Below are 17,977 nucleotides of genomic sequence, written 5' to 3'. Positions count from 1 at the left end.
GTATTGAATCTGTAGCTAATGATTTGATTAATGTTATGTACTGTTGGCACCAAACAGGAAGTGACTTCTCAGTATTACTTAAGAAGTAGTCTAAAATGTAGTCTATGTTGTACAGATGAAGTGTGATATAATTTAATATAAGGATGTGAAGGTTATATTTTTGGTTAAGAAAAATTGCTAAATGTATTGTGCAAAGATCTAGCACACTTCCATTGTGAATTTCCAGGTTTTTCTTGTATTCATTGAGTAAATATCTACAAACGCGTTATTTTCTCAACAGCATTGATTCATGGAAGCATTTTCAGAGGGTGCTGGTTTTTCAAAACAGATTTTTTTCTTTATGTATCACTTCACTATATTGTTTTGTGTTTGATAAGAAGACATGTTATACTGACTGGCTGTACATATTTTTCATAATATCGAAATGCGCTAAGCAAAAAATTATGATGTCACAATTTTTACTTGAACGAATGTGTATGAAATCAAGAAGGAACTGAATTAGTAGACCATAACTTCAAGAGTTGAATACAGTAAGCTTTCTTGAATGCCTACATTCTGTTGCGTACAATCTTCCAATCACAAACACACGATTCCGTCTAGCTAAGCGGATTCTCAAATTAGTTATATTTAGCACATGGGTCATTTTAGAAGAACAGAACAGAACAGAACAGAATTTTATTGAGACTTGTACATCGTACATCGTCTAAACACCAACATTACAATATACATAGTCACGTTCATACAATTTTAAAGAAAGTAACAAACATGTTATTAAATAGAAAAGAGAAAACAATACCTAGACATATAACGTATAATCAAATATTATGTAATTAACAAAGGAAGTGAGAATACAATGACATGGGTTCTTTATAATGTATTATTAATAACTAAATTTCTTTTTTTTGATTGCCTCTTTGATATATTTACACACATTAATAAGCTCATCTTTGTTGGTCGAATTTAGTAGTGAATGGAACTTAAAAACTGATGGATTTACAAAACACTGTCGCTTAATATATTTTTTACGTATTTGCTGATAATATGGACAAATACAAATAAAATGAAATTCATCCTCTAAGTCTCGTTTATTACAACACAAACAATAACGTTCATTTCGTGGAATATTGTTACGTAAATATCTTCCCGTTTGTATTCTTAAAGGATGAGCAGAAAGTCTGTCTAACAAAATAAAATCTAAGACTTCGAGGTAGTACGTCTAAATAGCATTCATAATCATGACTTGTTTTAAACATTCTATACATATCTAGTACTGAACTATTATTGACACTTATATTCCATTCCTGTTTATATGTATCAATTATTCTTAAGCGAAAATCATGTATGAATTTATCAATATGAATAGTATCAGGTATATCAAACACATATGAAAATCCATAATCATTTAGTAACTTCTTAACATTTGATACCCAGTTTATACAACCACTATTACAATCGTCTAATGCCATATTGTATATTGTTTTAAGAATAATGTTATTACTATATACAAGTTTAAACCAATATTTAATAATTCTTACATATCTAACAATATATAGAGGGTATCTATCTAATTCTCCATACACTGCAGCATTACACATATTTATTTTGACTTGTAATAGTCTTTTACAAAACTTTAAATGTAAACGTTCTATCTCTTTAGATTTTGTATACCCCCATATTTCCGAAGCATAATTTAGTATCGAACCTAAAAAAGCGTCAAATAACTGACATAATATTTTAGGTTTTATATCAAATTGTTTACATTTAGCAGGGAAATGCTGTATTACTGCGTTCTATATTCTATAATAAACATTTAAATGACGATGGTATACACACTGAATCTAAATGACACCCAACATATGTAATATGTCTGCCAGGTTAACTACAACTACTTGATAATGCAAAACGATTTTGATTAACATGTTAGGCATTTTTGAATTAAGGAAAGGCTGCTTTTTGAAACTCGATATAATATTATGTTAGCATTGAGCCGGATACTCCGCCCCTCCCCTGTATAAATGTAAACACTACAAGGAGATAAAAAACCAAAACATTTTATATCGGATACGGATGACGTGAAAAAATTTAAGCAATGCGCATCATGAGCAAGTGTTGTTACATTTTCTGGTCCTTTGGGATCATGGAGTACATTCAATATCTTTGTAATAGAATTCCGCTTTTAAAAGCCAGTGCTAGGGGGCGTGAGAGGTGTTGCACTTTCGAATACATCTCATGAACAGACTCAGTCAAACCGAGTCTGCTATTATTTTGCTTGGTTGCATTCTATGCTTCCAAAGGAACATTTTACAGATTTTATTAATGAATTTGTTATATGCAGGTATAGATTTGACATGATCCAATCCAGCGAAATGAGTACCTCTCAAAGAAAAACAGCTTTCTATGGAAAAAGGAAACACAAAAAGAGGTACAATGTGTTTGCTGTCTTAACATACCACTTTCAAATTTAACTATTATTCGTAATTCGTAATTGGATATGCAATCATTACATATTAAAATTTTAAACAGCTATACTGTATGATGTAATTAAAGTTAGATTTCTTGCAGTATAACATGTGCCGGATCACCTGAACCACCAGTCAAAAACGCTAGATGTTTTCACTCTAAAAGAGTCCGGTTTCCAATAAAAGATAAATATAGTTCTTCAATTCAGGGAGTTTCATAATATACGGTCGGTGAAACGAAAGGTCAAAACATAACACTTGTGTTGTAATAAATGTTGGACAGTGGTAACCCAATAATATAACATTTATTTCCAGATATCTAAAAAATAAATATTTTTTTTTATTGTCGAATTCGAACAATCTGGAGTCCAGTCCCTTTAAGCCAAGTCTGGCCCGTGTACATGCATCAATATAACAGAACCACAGAAGAAATCACATTGAAAATATACAAGATGTTTAACCAAGTTGGTATCTAATATATCAATAGATGCACTCATCATACCAAGTATTTGTTACATCTGTGAAAGAGTGAGAGCCTGTAATATTATGACAAGTATCAACTATATAGTGTTACAAAATTACATAAATTTGTAATAACATTTATAAAGGATTGCTACATTGAATTCAAAACGTTCCCTTAATCAAACGCCTTGTATACATAGGCTGACAGTTTTGTTAGATCAGTCAAATTTTCAATTTTAATTAGATTAATGAACTTGATCTAATTAAGATGAAACCAATAGTATCTCCTACTGTACTTATACCTTAAATCAATATTAAGAGAGCATTCAATAATAAACTGGTATTCATCCTCTGATATATTACAAAATAAACATTTTCTCTGATCAAAAGGGACGCTTACATGTTGTTTCCATCTTCCCATCTGCCACTTTCATGTACATATGGCTCCTTTACTAAATTAAATAAATCCAGACAAAAAATGTACTTCTTACCAATAAAATGTCAACAACTATTACTACCTGCTAGTTGATTAGCCTAAGACATTCACGTCTTTCTAAATTTTAAACTTCTTTTGCATAAAATGACAATTCTAGATCATCATCTCAACAAAAATGGGTCTTCTTTATCTATTTTATCGAAAATAGTCCATTATGCGCCCTCAAAACAAACAGCCTGTAATTATTTTAGTTGTATTTATCAAGCAGAGTCCACTGAAGTTAAAACAGTTTAAAAGGGGTAAAACTGACGACGTAATACTACACACTGTATAACTAATAAAAGTATGTTAGTCACATACGTCTTCATGAGCATCACATGTGTCCGAGTCGTTTGTGAGCTCAAATTCTATGGGATAATGGTCACTAACTTCCAACGAAAATGTTTGGTTTAATTGAAATGCACTATCAAATTTATACACATTTGCGCTGCCACTGACCACACCTGTTTCGAACCCTTGACCTATAGACACGAACCTGTCGTATGCACAGTTGGTGTTTGCAACTGTTGTATCGGCCTCATCGCCTATCCACCAAGTATATAACGGATTACTTTTTATCGGTATAGTTTCCCATTTGTAGTTTGGAACATAGGAACAATCCGCATTGAAATCTCCCATGATCATTATATCGTCGATTTTCAGCTTTGTTTTAAGGAGGTAGGATACCTTGTTACAAGGGTAAATTCAAATTAGTTGAACAGCAGCATGTTTTTGTATTTCGTGTAATATGAAGTTTTAACTGCTACAATCTCAATTTCGTTTGTCTCTGTCCCTTCAAGTTCAATTTTTATCCAGGTTTGAAGAACATGACCCTCCAAAGGTATTTCATATTGAAAGAAGAAGGAAAATACGGATATTTAACACTTTTCAGGGTATTTTAGTTTCATTGATATCCGTAGAAGTCTGCATAATTGATAATTTTACTGGTATGCACGTTATCTTTCTAATATAAGCTTAAAATGTATATGTCGCGGGGCTCGTGTTTCCATGGTAACGCATTTTCTCTGATTTTTAAACAACTATGTATAAAAATAGGGATTTTCGACGGCTTCAGTGCCATTCTGTTAATGACCAACATGAAATATTTGGGTAATATTATTAGCAAAATACCAAGCACTTTACATGGTACCCTATTTTTCTTAAATTTTAAAGTAACCATGGCAACAGAGATGTTTAAAATAGCTTATATCTTGCTGTTTGTCGTAATTTCTTTAAAAAAAATATTGAATAAGATTATCTTTCTAGCTGATGTAGCTTTAAAACATATTATTTCTAACGTAGGTTACATTTTCGTGTTATTTGCATTTATTCAAACAAATTTCACAGCTTAGAATACGTACAGCAGTACCCTTCGTCTGCCATTTTTCATGGAAAAATCGTTCAGCGTGCTGCTATTATTCTCATGGATATTGTTGAAATGAAAATAAAAAGCCGAAGCTGTGTTTCTTAAATAGACCAGTGTCAACGCTTTTGAATTTTACATTTAGATACATAGGTCACGGGCTTCGTTTCCATGGTAACATCAATTCAATTCAAGAAACCACAATTTTCTACTGAAATTTAAACAATTTTAGATCTTAGTTTTAGTATGTAAGTAACAAATTATCAATGGAACCTGAAAAATAGGTATTACAAATCAAACTGCTAGACTTTTTATTTGAAAATGGCCGTAACAAGTAACCTTTCACCCAACTATATTCCAAATAACATTGGTTGCCATCATCCATTTTCTTACATTCCGCATAACATTTCAATATAACTACATAAAAGAAGCAAAATATTGATTATTATTCAGAGCAAAAGACTCATAAAAAATATTTCATCAAATAATGGTTATTTGAAAATAGTTAAAATAAAGAAAATGTACAGAATTACGTACTTTCAAGATAAAAGCTATTAATTTTGCGCGGTAACTGACACGTAACGTCATGACGTCAATGACGTCATTTTAAGGCAACATTGTTTTGAAGCGTTTCTGCTGCAATTTATTCATTATTTCTGCATTATTAAACCATAAAGCATCAGATCGAAGACAAATTCATGATTTGTTTTCAGAGGAATGAATATACAAACACATTTAGTTTGTTGTAAACGTCGTCGTAAATCGTCACATTAGCTTCCGGTTGGACATGCGCACATACAAATATGAAGGTAACCTACCTCCTTAATATCATCAAACACATTTTCTAGTGCTTGCAATTCTTTAACTGCATCTGACGGCGCAATGTGCAAACCTGCAAAGGCAAATCGTTTTAACTTTGTTGCTGAAGACTCAAACAAAACAACATACGGTTCTCTTTCAAATGTATCAACCTTAGTTGTGTCCGTATTTAGTGTTTCATCTCCATCATCATATACATAATCACGATCCACTTTTAAGCCCGACTTTTCTATATAGAGAAAGGCGTACTGTTCTTTGCTACTGCTTCGCCCAAGTCTCGGACTAAGTTTCATAGCGAATGTGTTTTCAGGACTTTTGTCATTGATTTTAGTTAACAACTCTTCTATTGCATCTCCGGATGCATCACGTATTTCCTGTATGAGAACGATGTCATACCTCATTATTATGTCCACAAGCACTTTTACCACGCTGGTCTTCGCCATTTTACTGTCTCCAAATATCCGCACGTTAAAGGCTCCTATTCTTAAATGACTCGTTTCTCTATGTGCTGAAAACGACGTATGTATTGGTGACACTAAAAGAGGTAAACACAAACATTGTAAATAATTGTTCCTCATGGTGTACCTCTTTCTTTCAGTCTCTCCTATTATATTTGATAATAGTGACTTCTACGAATAAATAATTATACGATCCTTCTTCCTTCCTTATAATCCGCAAATGACTATATTTGTAACTAGTATGTCAGTACTTTTATCGATCCTGTGAAACATTCGAGTGTTTGTATACAACTTATGCATATACATATCGTCTTTTATCGCTTTAAATAAACACCCTGGTAGTATGCAAAGGTTTATGCGTGTTCTTATGGGGTTATTACCCAAGAACGTTATACGGAAATATAAGTGTCAAAAACTCTGTACGATTACTTTATTGTTATCTCGTGTTAATTTCCCTTTGTGTAACCGACTTTTGCCCGGTGTTTACTTAAGGTAAATCACACTTCGAACGCAGAGAATGTTACCAAATAAAATAATGGCAGACTCTATTTTGTTGAGACTGCACAACATAAAAAATACCAGAAACATTAACAACAATAGGACCGGCTGGGTTATTCAAGACATGTTCTGTAATTAAATATTTGTAGTTCGTTTTTACTGAATCAAACCATTGATTATAATCATTAAATTTTGTTTTTGCACGGACACATGAACTGATCTAACTTCAAAATTATTATAAAGCGCGTATTTTATTGTGAGAAATTAAAATAAATCTAGTATGAATAATTTTCGTGAAACAGATATTTGGTAAACATGCACATATCTTTTTTTTTTATTTATTTATTTATTTTGTTTCGTTTATATTTTAATATTTACTATATGTGTTGTATAGAAAAAATAGATACAACAATGGTGAAAATTATCACGCGAGACTGTACGTGCAATCTAACGTTATTCACAAAACAATCATTAATAAAATGGCGTCGTTTAAAGATATCTTTCAAAATACGAGATTGAGGATCATTATATTGTAGCTAAAACTTTTTTTCTGACGGTAAAGAGTCAACATTGAATCGACACCAATTATTCATTTAAGGATATTCTAAATGTATTTTATAGGAAGGCAAATTACAATATAACTTTGGCGGGTCTTAAGATTTTTGAGTTCTTTTTGCGCACGTTTAGATGGGCATTAACCATATAGGGGATTCTAGTGAATACAGAATTGGTTACTGAAGATGGGTGGGTAAGAACATGCATAAATTAATTAAAGTCGTACGATAACGGCTAACCGTGATAAGTTTTAAGTACTATAATGGAAGATAATTCAGTAATGTCTTGCCAATGGTTTTATGCATATTGTCTCTCTTCCTCTTGTACTCGGATTCAATCGTTACAACATTTATTTTAATTTCAATGCATGGTCTTTATTGTTTCACTTTTGTAGTACAATTTAGAACAAGACCAGCGTTCATCGATGTTCTTACACTTAAAAAAGTATAAAATCAATTCCTATAGGACTGATTATAACGCATTGTAACAAATAAAACTCTTCGCATCTTTTCTTTTCCCTTTTATATTCTAATCTTAAATAATTTTGTCCTTTTTCTTCTATAACTGGAGCCGGGACAGACTTTTCAGAGACGGCGAATGTTAACACATAGAACTTATTTGAACTTAATTATTCTCTGACTAATTCATCTAAATAATCGACTGAACATGAAGAAAAAATATTATTTCATTGTCTAAATTTTTATGCGTCACTTTTTATGATATTACATTATTTCGTGCTTTGTACATGTAGATGCATGAATTGTACTAAAACGTGATTAAAAGATAATGAAAAATAGTGATATCGTCTACAGTCGTTTTACAATTACATCTAATTATAGCTTGAATACTAAAGTAACTCGAGCGTTCAGAACCGTTTATACCGTGAGGCACATGTACTCCGCTGTAACTCGGAGTACCAGAAATTCTCCACCAAATACACCGTTCTCTCTCCTTTGTTCCTACCAAAATGTTACAAAAACATCCAAAATGTAATTTAAACAAAAACCTGTCCTTAATACGTCAATTTTAAATCAAAAGTTTGTGTTCCATAACCTCTCTAGTGCTTGTTCCTCAAGTGTAGTTAGACCTACATACATTGAAGTTGTGTCTACAACATACTGTTCGTATGGCACGTAATAAATGCAGCAAGGGACGAAAACAATTCATTTGAATAGAAATCACCGTTTTGAACATCGCCCCTTTCGAAGTCATCAACAGCCCAGATATACGGATATGTTTTTGTGGGTTTTTGTGCGACATAGCCTGGCTCCCTGGCTGAATGGTTACATTTTATACATACTGCACAAATTGTAAGTATGATGTAAGCCTCTAAAATAATGCCTTTTCATCTGATGGTCAAAATTGGAATAACATTTTGCAGTAACTTTCATTGTTTATAAAGAAGACTAAAATTTAGGAGTATGACATAACAAACAAAGGGACGGTAGCCAGTCTAGCCTCTACAAGGAAACAGCCGTATATATTTTGCATAAACCAATTACATTCGCTCTAATTTACAAAATATTGTTTTCGTCTGAACAAAATTATGATAGTAGATATATTTTGCGAAAAAAAAATATATTCATTTTTTATTTCATTAACACTTTTTATCGAATGTACATTTTTATTAAACATCGATATTTATACATTCAGATTTTTATCGGTTAGAACGATTATCATCGAATTATAGAACAACTCTCTGTTCTTATTTTGATTTAAAAGATTGAATAAATATACTGATAATAGAATATCGCAACATTTGATATGCTATTGACGCCATGTTCAACATTGAAGAATTGAATGCTGTATATTGCTTACTTCCATGACAATTTGAACTGTGTGTAGTTGTGACAATATATGGAAAAAACGGTATTTCTTACATAGGTCAAAAGAAAACTATCGCTTATTCAACCTATTCCGCATCTTTAAATATTTGATATTATATTGATTTCATTTACTCAATGGGTGAAAACAGAAACTGAATAGTTTTTCTTTTACTTGAATGTTATTGATAAGAATTTATTTCCGAATGTTAACTTCAGCCACCTTGGACAACTTCTCCATTGTTGTAAACGAAAATGGTTACTTATTTTTGTCACAAAATTTGTATACATGTGTCGTTGTTTACAAGTTTCCACATGGACTTATTTTGTCCAAACTTGCTCAAACGTAGCAGCATATTTACTTGAACTATGACTGTACAATGTACAAGTACTCTTTATCTATAAATATATATAGAGAGAGATTGCCGACCGCATTATGCTACTGACAGCCTTTGACCGAAAAAAATCTGTTTCAATTTAAATCAAATACAAGAAATGGTTTACAGAGATAATGTGGAGACAATGACCTTAAGTAGAAATCTAGTACAAATAGTGAGCCTTTTTGGAAAATCGGATGGCCGAAAGAAGGATGTCCCCTTATAAACCCAGTTCATAAACTGATATGACAAAAAAAACTTGTCAAGGTTATATTGTTCAACAACGAAGCTATCTGATACCGTAATGACGCATTGCATCTATAGAGACAGGTATGCACGCAGTACAGTTTTGACTAAAGTACTGAAATTTCTGCGTATTCTGCGTATTCTGCGTAGAGAAAATGTGTTTTCAAATAATAGCAATATTTATGGAGAGTCTGTATTATTTACCTTTAGTCATATTACGGCACATATAACATTTTTTCCTTATGAACAATCTAGTATTTATTCAATTATTGAGTACTAATTATACTGCTCTTTTCTTAGATTTGTCATAAAATGAATTACTTTCTTTATGAAAATGTAGGTGAATATCCAAGTATATGGACCTTAACTTGGTGATATTCGCCTCGGAATCCCGGGCGCTTAGTCCATAGACTTAGATATTCAGTATGTTAAGATAACTATTATCTGATAAATTCTGTGAAACAGAAGGAATCAAAGCGCTGAAAGCACAGGCTGTAACAGTCAAAGTCACTTCCATGAAAGAGTATAACATTCAAACCATTTGCATCAATGTTACATTATACAATAGAAATTCTGCTCTGACTAAACCCACCAAGTGTCTTGAAACACATTGACGGGCTGGGCAAGGCAACCCTTCATCGGCTTGATTAAAATTTACTATAATGGTACCAAAGAGAAATACAGTGTCTGTTTTATTAAAAGCACAAATATTCACAAAAAGGATTATAGATATTAGAAATATGAGATCAAAGTTTTTTACTCAAATTAACTAGGCATACCGTACATCTAGCAGATTAAAATGTTGCAACCGTATATTATGGGCTAGACATACGTCAAAGAAGAACTTATTACATTTTGCTAGAAGAAAATGCTATTTTTAAGATGCCAGTGTGTCATAGTTTCTCTTTCAATTTTCTAAAGATATACACCATTAAAAAGCTTTTCAAACACATATAATTTAATATATTTTCTTTTATCATGTGCATTGAAACGATTGTTGAACCTGACCAGAAACGTTTACATAGAAATTATGTATAGAGATAAGCGGTCGGTATACTCGTAAATAATCAATAAAAGTAGTGCGGAAATAGAACGGCTGATTAATCTGCTTCATTGAAACCTGTCATATTGATATTCTTGAAGTCTCCAGAATACAATAGTAATAGGTTTCACCGCTTCGCGGTTTGAACCAAAGAGCTATAAAAAAAGGTTATACTTCTTTGTTTCAACCTAAAATTCAGATTTATATGTTTACCACTGCAAGATTTTCTGTAATATCATTTGTTCTATTGTATCAACCATGCTATTGTATGTACTCATAGTTACTATTTTGACCAAGTCAAATTAAACTTAACAATACCTTTGACTTCTAGAACGTTAACGAGCACATTGTGCTTATGTGACCTAAAACAGCAAGTACGTACAGGGTTGTCGGCAAATCATATCTTTGATCCGGTCAAAAAAAGACTAGCAACTAGATGTTAATTCATTACTTCGCCCTATTCTTTTCCATTGAAACTTTTGACGTTCATTTCGTATGAATAGGTTAGAGACCACAAATCGTTTTCCCATAGACTTACATTGTAACATTATGGCGTGTACGACCTTCCATACATCGAAACATATCTAATTACAAATTTTTCAAGAACTATCTTAGTTCTACCAAAATATCGGACGAAAAACATATGAATAATGATACTTTATTTAAGTAATTTTCGTGTGAATGAGTTGACCCCCTGTTTACATCATTGACATGGCGGGAGAAATTCGTTTGATAAAACTTTTTTTCAATACACATAAAATGTAGCAAATTTTGTCAAAATGTATAATAAAATACTGTAAATGCAGTGAAAAATATCAATTTTGAAAAAATAATCACTTCCTGGGTTAGTTTACATGACTGACCAATCAGAACGCACAGACGTTACCTTATTCCCAGGTATACACTTTAAAACGTCATTCCCAGTAAGTTCCTGGTACTTTTTTTAATTGGTGGTCTCTGACCTATAGATGAATGTTTCGTATCACATTTTCCAATTTTACAGTGATATTGTGAAACATGATCCAATACCAAATGCCGAAAAAAATAACTTCTTTTCTTAAAGAGCATTCGATTCGCGCCATTTTGGAACTTTGGTGAAACAAAAATAAAAGGCATCTTAAATCATTGTTTACAACTGAAACCCGTTTTAAAATCACAGGAAAAGAAGGGATTCGACAACTAGTAGGCAGGTTGGCGCCTATTGTATGATTCTTTCTGTAAAGATGTTTTATTTGATGTTTTGCTACTGCCTGAAATGATATGTATGTGCTATTATTCTACCGTATTGGCAACAACATTTAGGGGATTCACATATTTCTGGGACTTTTTGCAATTGTCCATATAGCCGCTAAGCCAAAAATGGACCAAGTCTTAAGTCCTGACGGATCGAGTTGACAAAAACAAGTTTTGTTGGTTATATGCTTCATAGTTTCTGCAAACCTCAATAGTGGTAAAAAATATTTAATTATTTTGTAAGTTTGTAGATAATTTTTATTTTGGTTTTGTTTCAATGATATTGAAAATGCGTTGCATATCAACAGGCATTGACCTCAAAAGATAATTTAAAATCTGTTTTTAGCATTCCTCGAAAACTGGTATCTTGATAATAGCTTTTTTGAAGTCGTTCTATTTATAGCTTTAACAGGACGAAATTGTGAAACAGATGTGTCACGAACTGTCACGATTATAATTATGTTTTGAAAGAGAATCATAAAGAGGAGCATAGTTCGTCAGAAGCAAGTAGGCACAAGAAAAAGATACTGGATACCCTGGTGGCCGACTTAATAATTTCTTTATAATAGTGCCACAGGAGTCGGATGTATATACCTTCAAAGGGTAAATTTCTTCGATATATCATTCTATTTTAAATTATTTTAGTCAAAAATAAATTACAAATGAAGTTTGTATAGAACAATTAGAAACCAGATTCTTCTTTCCTAGTTTAATATTCTATGGAATAAGAATTATACGCTTTAGTTACATTCACGCATTTCCGTATTCCACCAATAGCTAGTCAGTACTCAGATTTTTCATTGTCTATTTATTCGCTGTTGTATTAGCTATATGAATAAAACATCTCATATAATCAATACTGCCGGGAGACTATACGATCCCATTTAATTATTTCTGCCTTTACAATGGCTGCATTTTACAAGAATAAATGTTAGAGTTAGCTAAAATCTATGAAAAAGAAACCTGGATAACACTGTTTGTCAATAGCATAATTTGTTTTACATTAAAAGAAGAGTACCGCATATAACAACACAGTAATGATAATGTTCATATTAAAACAGTTACATGAAACACATTTTTGAACATGCAAAGTATATATATTTAATAGATATTAAGTTCCAACTTACATACACACATAAAGGTAACAACACAAACATAACACGAGTGTGTGCTTTATTCACAGGTATCTACAGCACTTAACAGCGATATTATATCAAAGCTACAATGCAAAAACAGCTAGATTGTCGGGTAAGAACATTATTTCGTTTTCGTCACTTTTGTGGTATTAACAAAATACCTTGCCCTATCAGGAGTGAGATAGATTAGAACTAAAGACAAAGCTGTGTTTAAGTTAATTTTCATTTGCCAATCCATACAGTTTTTGTCAATTTAAGTAGGTTTTATAAATGTAAGTAGGTTTTGTCGATTTAAGTACCAATATTAGTCGGAAACCAACAATTATTTCAACAGCAAGAGCTGGACGAATTATTACACTTAACAAAATATCTAATTGCTTACCTCCAGTTACGAATACTTTCCATTAGATGATCCAGATATCAATAAAGTTACATCATACCTTATAAAAAAACTAACTTGATTTAAGCATTTATGGCATTCATATAGTTCCAGTGGATGTAACTAAACTTCAGGATATTCCCTTATTAAACTATAGCAATTTTAACATTAAAAATATTTTGGTTAGTTATGAAATGACAGTGTCACTTTCAGACAGTAAACTGTCTAAGACTTCATCCTAATTGGAAATATAAACAACTCGATTGAACTGATAAATCATTAACTTTTGGCAATGTGACACATCTCAATTTTCGAAAGTCCAGCCTGACCTTTTAGAAATTTTGTTAAGTGTTTTTGTCTGAGTGCCATAAGATGAAGGTTACTGATATGGAACAAATTGTTTTGCAGAAACAATCGGAATATCTTATATATTCGCGACAAGAATCGAGTGACGAAGGACTTGATAACAGCCGTCAAACTCAAGACGATGTTTTACAAGAGGTTAGAGAACGATACACCAGTTTATACGAAAAGAGTGTTTTCCCCACTTCTGATAAAACTATATTGAAAGAATCGGAAATAAAACAAAGAATAGAATCTGCAGTAAGTCCTCACCCTAACGATACGTCTGAAGACATCAGATGTGCGAGTTGTTCAGATCAAACAAGGGTAGAATGCGTTTCAAGATTAAAGAAAGCTCAACATATCTGTCTGCCGGGCAACTATTCAAAGAAGAATATAAAACTGCTTCGGAAACAGGTTCACCTTTACAAACACCACGCTATAGTCACAAATGTAAGTTACATAACGGAAACAAAAGTGAAGATGACCATTATACATTTCCATTCGGGAAGAGACGGATTGCATATTGAAGAGACAACAGACGTGTACGACTTGACATATGACGAGATTTACATCGTTAACTATACAGCAACTTCAATCAATTCTCCCGACACAGTTATCGAACGAGCAAAAAGAATTCTATCACAAAACAAAAAGGGAAAATTTGGCAAGTATGATGCCTTTTCATGCAACTGTGAACATTTTGCCACTTGGTGTGTGATAGGAAAGGAAGAATGTTTTCAGACTGAAGAGATAATGCAAAAACTCAAAACAGCTATATGTTCTGTATTCGGAAATGGGAGTTACATCGCAAAAGTACTGGTAAAGGCGATAAATACATCAGCTGATGAAATTGCCTCCACTCTAACATCAAAGATTAATATTCCTGAGTTTGTTTTGGGTGGTACAGTTGTTCTGTACCTGCTATATTGTATCTTTAAGACAGTACAGTACATGAGCGAGCACAAGGACAGAACGCTTTGTGCCAGTTGCAAGGGGCGAAAACTTCAAGAACTATGGCTGGAATTTGGAGTGTTTTTAGGGACTTCTGCTGTTTCTTACATCGTACTAAACTTCTTACTGCCTCTTATGACAACTGCCGTAGGAGTACCTTTCATGTTCCTGGTTCTTTTGCTATCACTGGCGCTACAGTTGTCAGTTCCTACCATACTGAATGCTTTGCGGAGACCATTTTCATGTGAGAAGAAGATTGTTGAGCGGATATCAGAGGTTGAAGTCGGAGATATAATTTCATTTCCGTATTACAACTTTTATCATGATATGGTAGTTACTGAAGTTCATGAATGTGCTAAAAACCCATCGAAAGGAAAATTGCGTTGTGTGCATTATGGTTTGCCTTCTCTTCTCGGAAGACGGGTGGTTATAGAGGATTATTTCGACATTGACCTTCAAAACACAATGTATCTGCTTGACATGAAACATCTTAAGACTTATTCTCAGGAAAAAGTCGTCACACGTGCAAGAAAAAGGCTCGGTGAACGGAAATGGTCTGCACTATCAAATCGGTCCGATCACATGTGCTTCTGGGCCAAACTAGACCTACGACCTATGGATGTGATTAAGGTATGTGACTCCAGGACCATCAGAGAATCTAAATGCAAGGAGGTAAGCACTCTCATAATTGACGTACATCTGATGCACGAAATAGAACCAGGAGACGTTGTCAATTACAAGGGCACGACTGGTATACTAGTGGACATGCGAAGTTTGGATAAAGATGTAGGGCGTGAATTCGAAATGACATTGGTCGTTTACGACGCATTTTGGTATGTCCGTAGAAGGATGTACAAAGTCGATTTGAACAAAAGCGGAATTGTTCTTAGCATATACCATAAAATTCATTGTCATACAAAAGCCATCCGTGTACAACGGGCTAAACAGAAAGTGGACACATACGGTATCCGTTGGACAACGGCAGGCTTCATAGAAGATATAATTATGTTACAAACTTAAGTCGTACTAAACTGAGACTGAATTGATCATCAAGTGGTATAAACATTTCTTTTCACTTCTAATGCAAAACTGAAAACCACCGTCCATGCAAACAAAAAGTGCTATGTTATTATTGAATATAGGAGTATATGTACAAATTAAATCCTACACTAAGACAGTTCTGATTAATCATAATACAGTTATTATAGTGCATACTATTTGATAGCAGTTATCCATCACTAATTTCGGTACCATAAGCGTTACACAAAGTCACGCAAGAAAATAAATTGTATATTTCAATAAAATTTGAACGTGTAATGAACGAATTTTATATATTGCAATGAAAGATATCAGACAAATTAATCAAGTCCATTTACAAGCAAAACAATGCTTATCTGTGCATGAGTTTCAATCGTTATTTTTTTCTGTAACGTTGTCGAAAGCATAAAATATGCTGATTTTCTCTGCAAGACAATGTGACTGGTACACGATGGAAGATAAATTACCACTTGTTCAATAGCCATAGTACCCATTTACTGAACTTTGGGTTGTAGGTGAGAAATGCGCGATTGAAATGGATAAGTACATTTTTCCGTTCATGACCATGGTACTGACAATACATCTAGGTGTAAGGTATAAAATATACAGTGGGTATGTTTTTCTGGCCTGGTGCCAGTGGTATAATGTACTCCTTTAGTAAATTCAAAACACAAATTTATTTGTTCATCGATGTTACTTTTTATTACCAATTTTCTAGAAACAGGTAAAATTTCGTTTGAAATACCCTCCACTTATTTAATCAGTTAAGTATCATTTTTTTGAACACATGCATATAGAGACTAATAGGTTAGTGCCGTAGATGAGAAAGTTTATCTGGCGAGGTGAAGGAGGTTATCGGGTGAGCCGAAGGCGAACCTGATAACGTCCGGAGCCGAGCCAGATAAACTTTCTCCATCTTAGGCACGAACCTATTATTCTATTTATCTTGTCATTACTTCATTTTCCGATATTTGGCAATTTATTTTACAAAAATAAATGTGCGACAACCGTTTTAATGACGTCATATTCGTAATGACGTCACTTATAAAATGACGTAATCACCGACAAAATCGCAATAACTTCTTCGTTTTTGAATAAAAACTCATTATTTGACCACTCATTTTCTTAGTTCGGACAATTCCAACACAATGATGATGGTTTCAATGCAAAATTTCTTATGACAACAATATCGATCATAAGGTCACATGATCAACTGACCGTATATCACTGGTCACGTGTCAACTGACGGTATATCAAGAAAGATATACGGCAACCTGATATCGGGTCGAAAATACTGCAAGTGACAGGATAAAAGTGTTTATGTTGTTTATTTATGACTTGCATACTTAATCTAATCAGGAAGGTCTAATGTATCAGTTGTTCCAGAAAGTTGTATAATGTTTATTTACCGCCTAGATCTATTACATGTATTTTTGTTTTGAAATTGTTCAATGCTATTCATATTACGCGGTTACTCGAAAGAAGTAGGAAAGACTTTCTACAGAATTTATTGTATTTTGAAGCCCTGTATTACATACACTTTTATTGTCAAGGGTATTAAAGTAGACAGATGTGTTTGAATAATAATGTACCAATGCCAGTGTTGAAAAAGTGTTTTCCGTAATGACAAGCTATATCAAATTTTACAAAAACAGAAGAAAAGTTGCGAAGGCAGTATTCAATGATTAAGAATACAAAGTTTCAGCAATTTCGAAATTATGTTTTTTTCTATATTGCATAAAAATAAATACAAAACAAGAGCTCGTAGAACACGAAATGCCCCCACCCCCACCCCCACCCTTGATGCATTCAGTAATTGCACAAGGAACAGAAATTATTTGGTCACTGTACACACAAGTTTTACTGTTTTGGGTCTATGTGACATTGACCTTCGACCTATTGACCTCAAAATCAATAGGGATCATTTGCTGTCAAGATCAACATCCCTATTAGGTTTCGTAATCTTAGGCCCAAGCGTTCTTAAGTTATCGTCCGGAAACGGGTTAACTGTCCCGGGTCAGGGTGACTTTGACCTTTGACCTACTGATCTCAAAATCAATAGGGGTCATCTGCTGATCATGATCAACCTCCCTATCATTTTCTTATCCTAGGCTTAAGCGTTCTCAAGTTCTCGTCCGGAAACGGTGTAACTGTTTCGGGTCACTGTGACCTTGACCTTTGGCCTACTGGCGTCAAAATCAATAGAAGTCATGACCAACCAATCAACTTCCATGATCCTAGGCCAAAGCGTTCTTGAGTTATCATCCGGAAATCATTTCACTGTTCCGGGTCACTGTGACCTTGATCTTTGACCTACT

The 17,977-nt window shown here is 33.3% G+C and overlaps 2 protein-coding genes across 2 annotated transcripts; one reads left to right on the top strand and one right to left on the bottom strand.

Annotated features, from left to right (window-relative positions):
• Positions 1–660: 660 nt before the first annotated feature.
• Positions 661–6,367, bottom strand: LOC123562872 (deoxyribonuclease-1-like). The gene is made up of 2 exons (XM_053537098.1): positions 5,578–6,367; positions 661–4,059 (listed from the first exon to the last, which is right to left on the bottom strand). The coding sequence occupies exons 1-2, from the start codon at positions 6,154–6,156 to the stop codon at positions 3,706–3,708; spliced, it is 933 nt and encodes a 310-aa protein (XP_053393073.1). The 5' UTR covers positions 6,157–6,367; the 3' UTR covers positions 661–3,705.
• Positions 6,368–13,697: 7,330 nt separating this feature from the next.
• Positions 13,698–16,539, top strand: LOC128549691 (uncharacterized). The gene has a single exon (XM_053526999.1). It carries the CDS (start codon positions 13,698–13,700, stop codon positions 15,639–15,641), a length of 1,944 nt encoding a protein of 647 aa, XP_053382974.1. The 3' UTR covers positions 15,642–16,539.
• The last annotated feature ends 1,438 nt before the right edge of the window (positions 16,540–17,977 follow it).

Source organism: Mercenaria mercenaria, chromosome 2 (assembly GCF_021730395.1).
Source record: "Mercenaria mercenaria strain notata chromosome 2, MADL_Memer_1, whole genome shotgun sequence".
Lineage (NCBI taxonomy): Eukaryota > Metazoa > Mollusca > Bivalvia > Venerida > Veneridae > Mercenaria > Mercenaria mercenaria.
Note: the sequence above shows the minus strand (reverse complement) of the source record. Positions and strands in the feature narration are given on the sequence as shown.

Coding starts and splice junctions, on each gene's coding strand:
- LOC128549691 (XM_053526999.1), top strand. CDS start 13,698: ATGAAGGTTACTGATATGGAACAAATTGTTTTGCAGAAACAATCGGAA.
- LOC123562872 (XM_053537098.1), bottom strand. CDS start 6,156: ATGAGGAACAATTATTTACAATGTTTGTGTTTACCTCTTTTAGTGTCA. Junction 4,060..5,577: donor TGTTTGATGATATTAAGGAG/GTAGGTTACCTT, acceptor CTTAAAACAAAG/CTGAAAATCGACGATATAAT.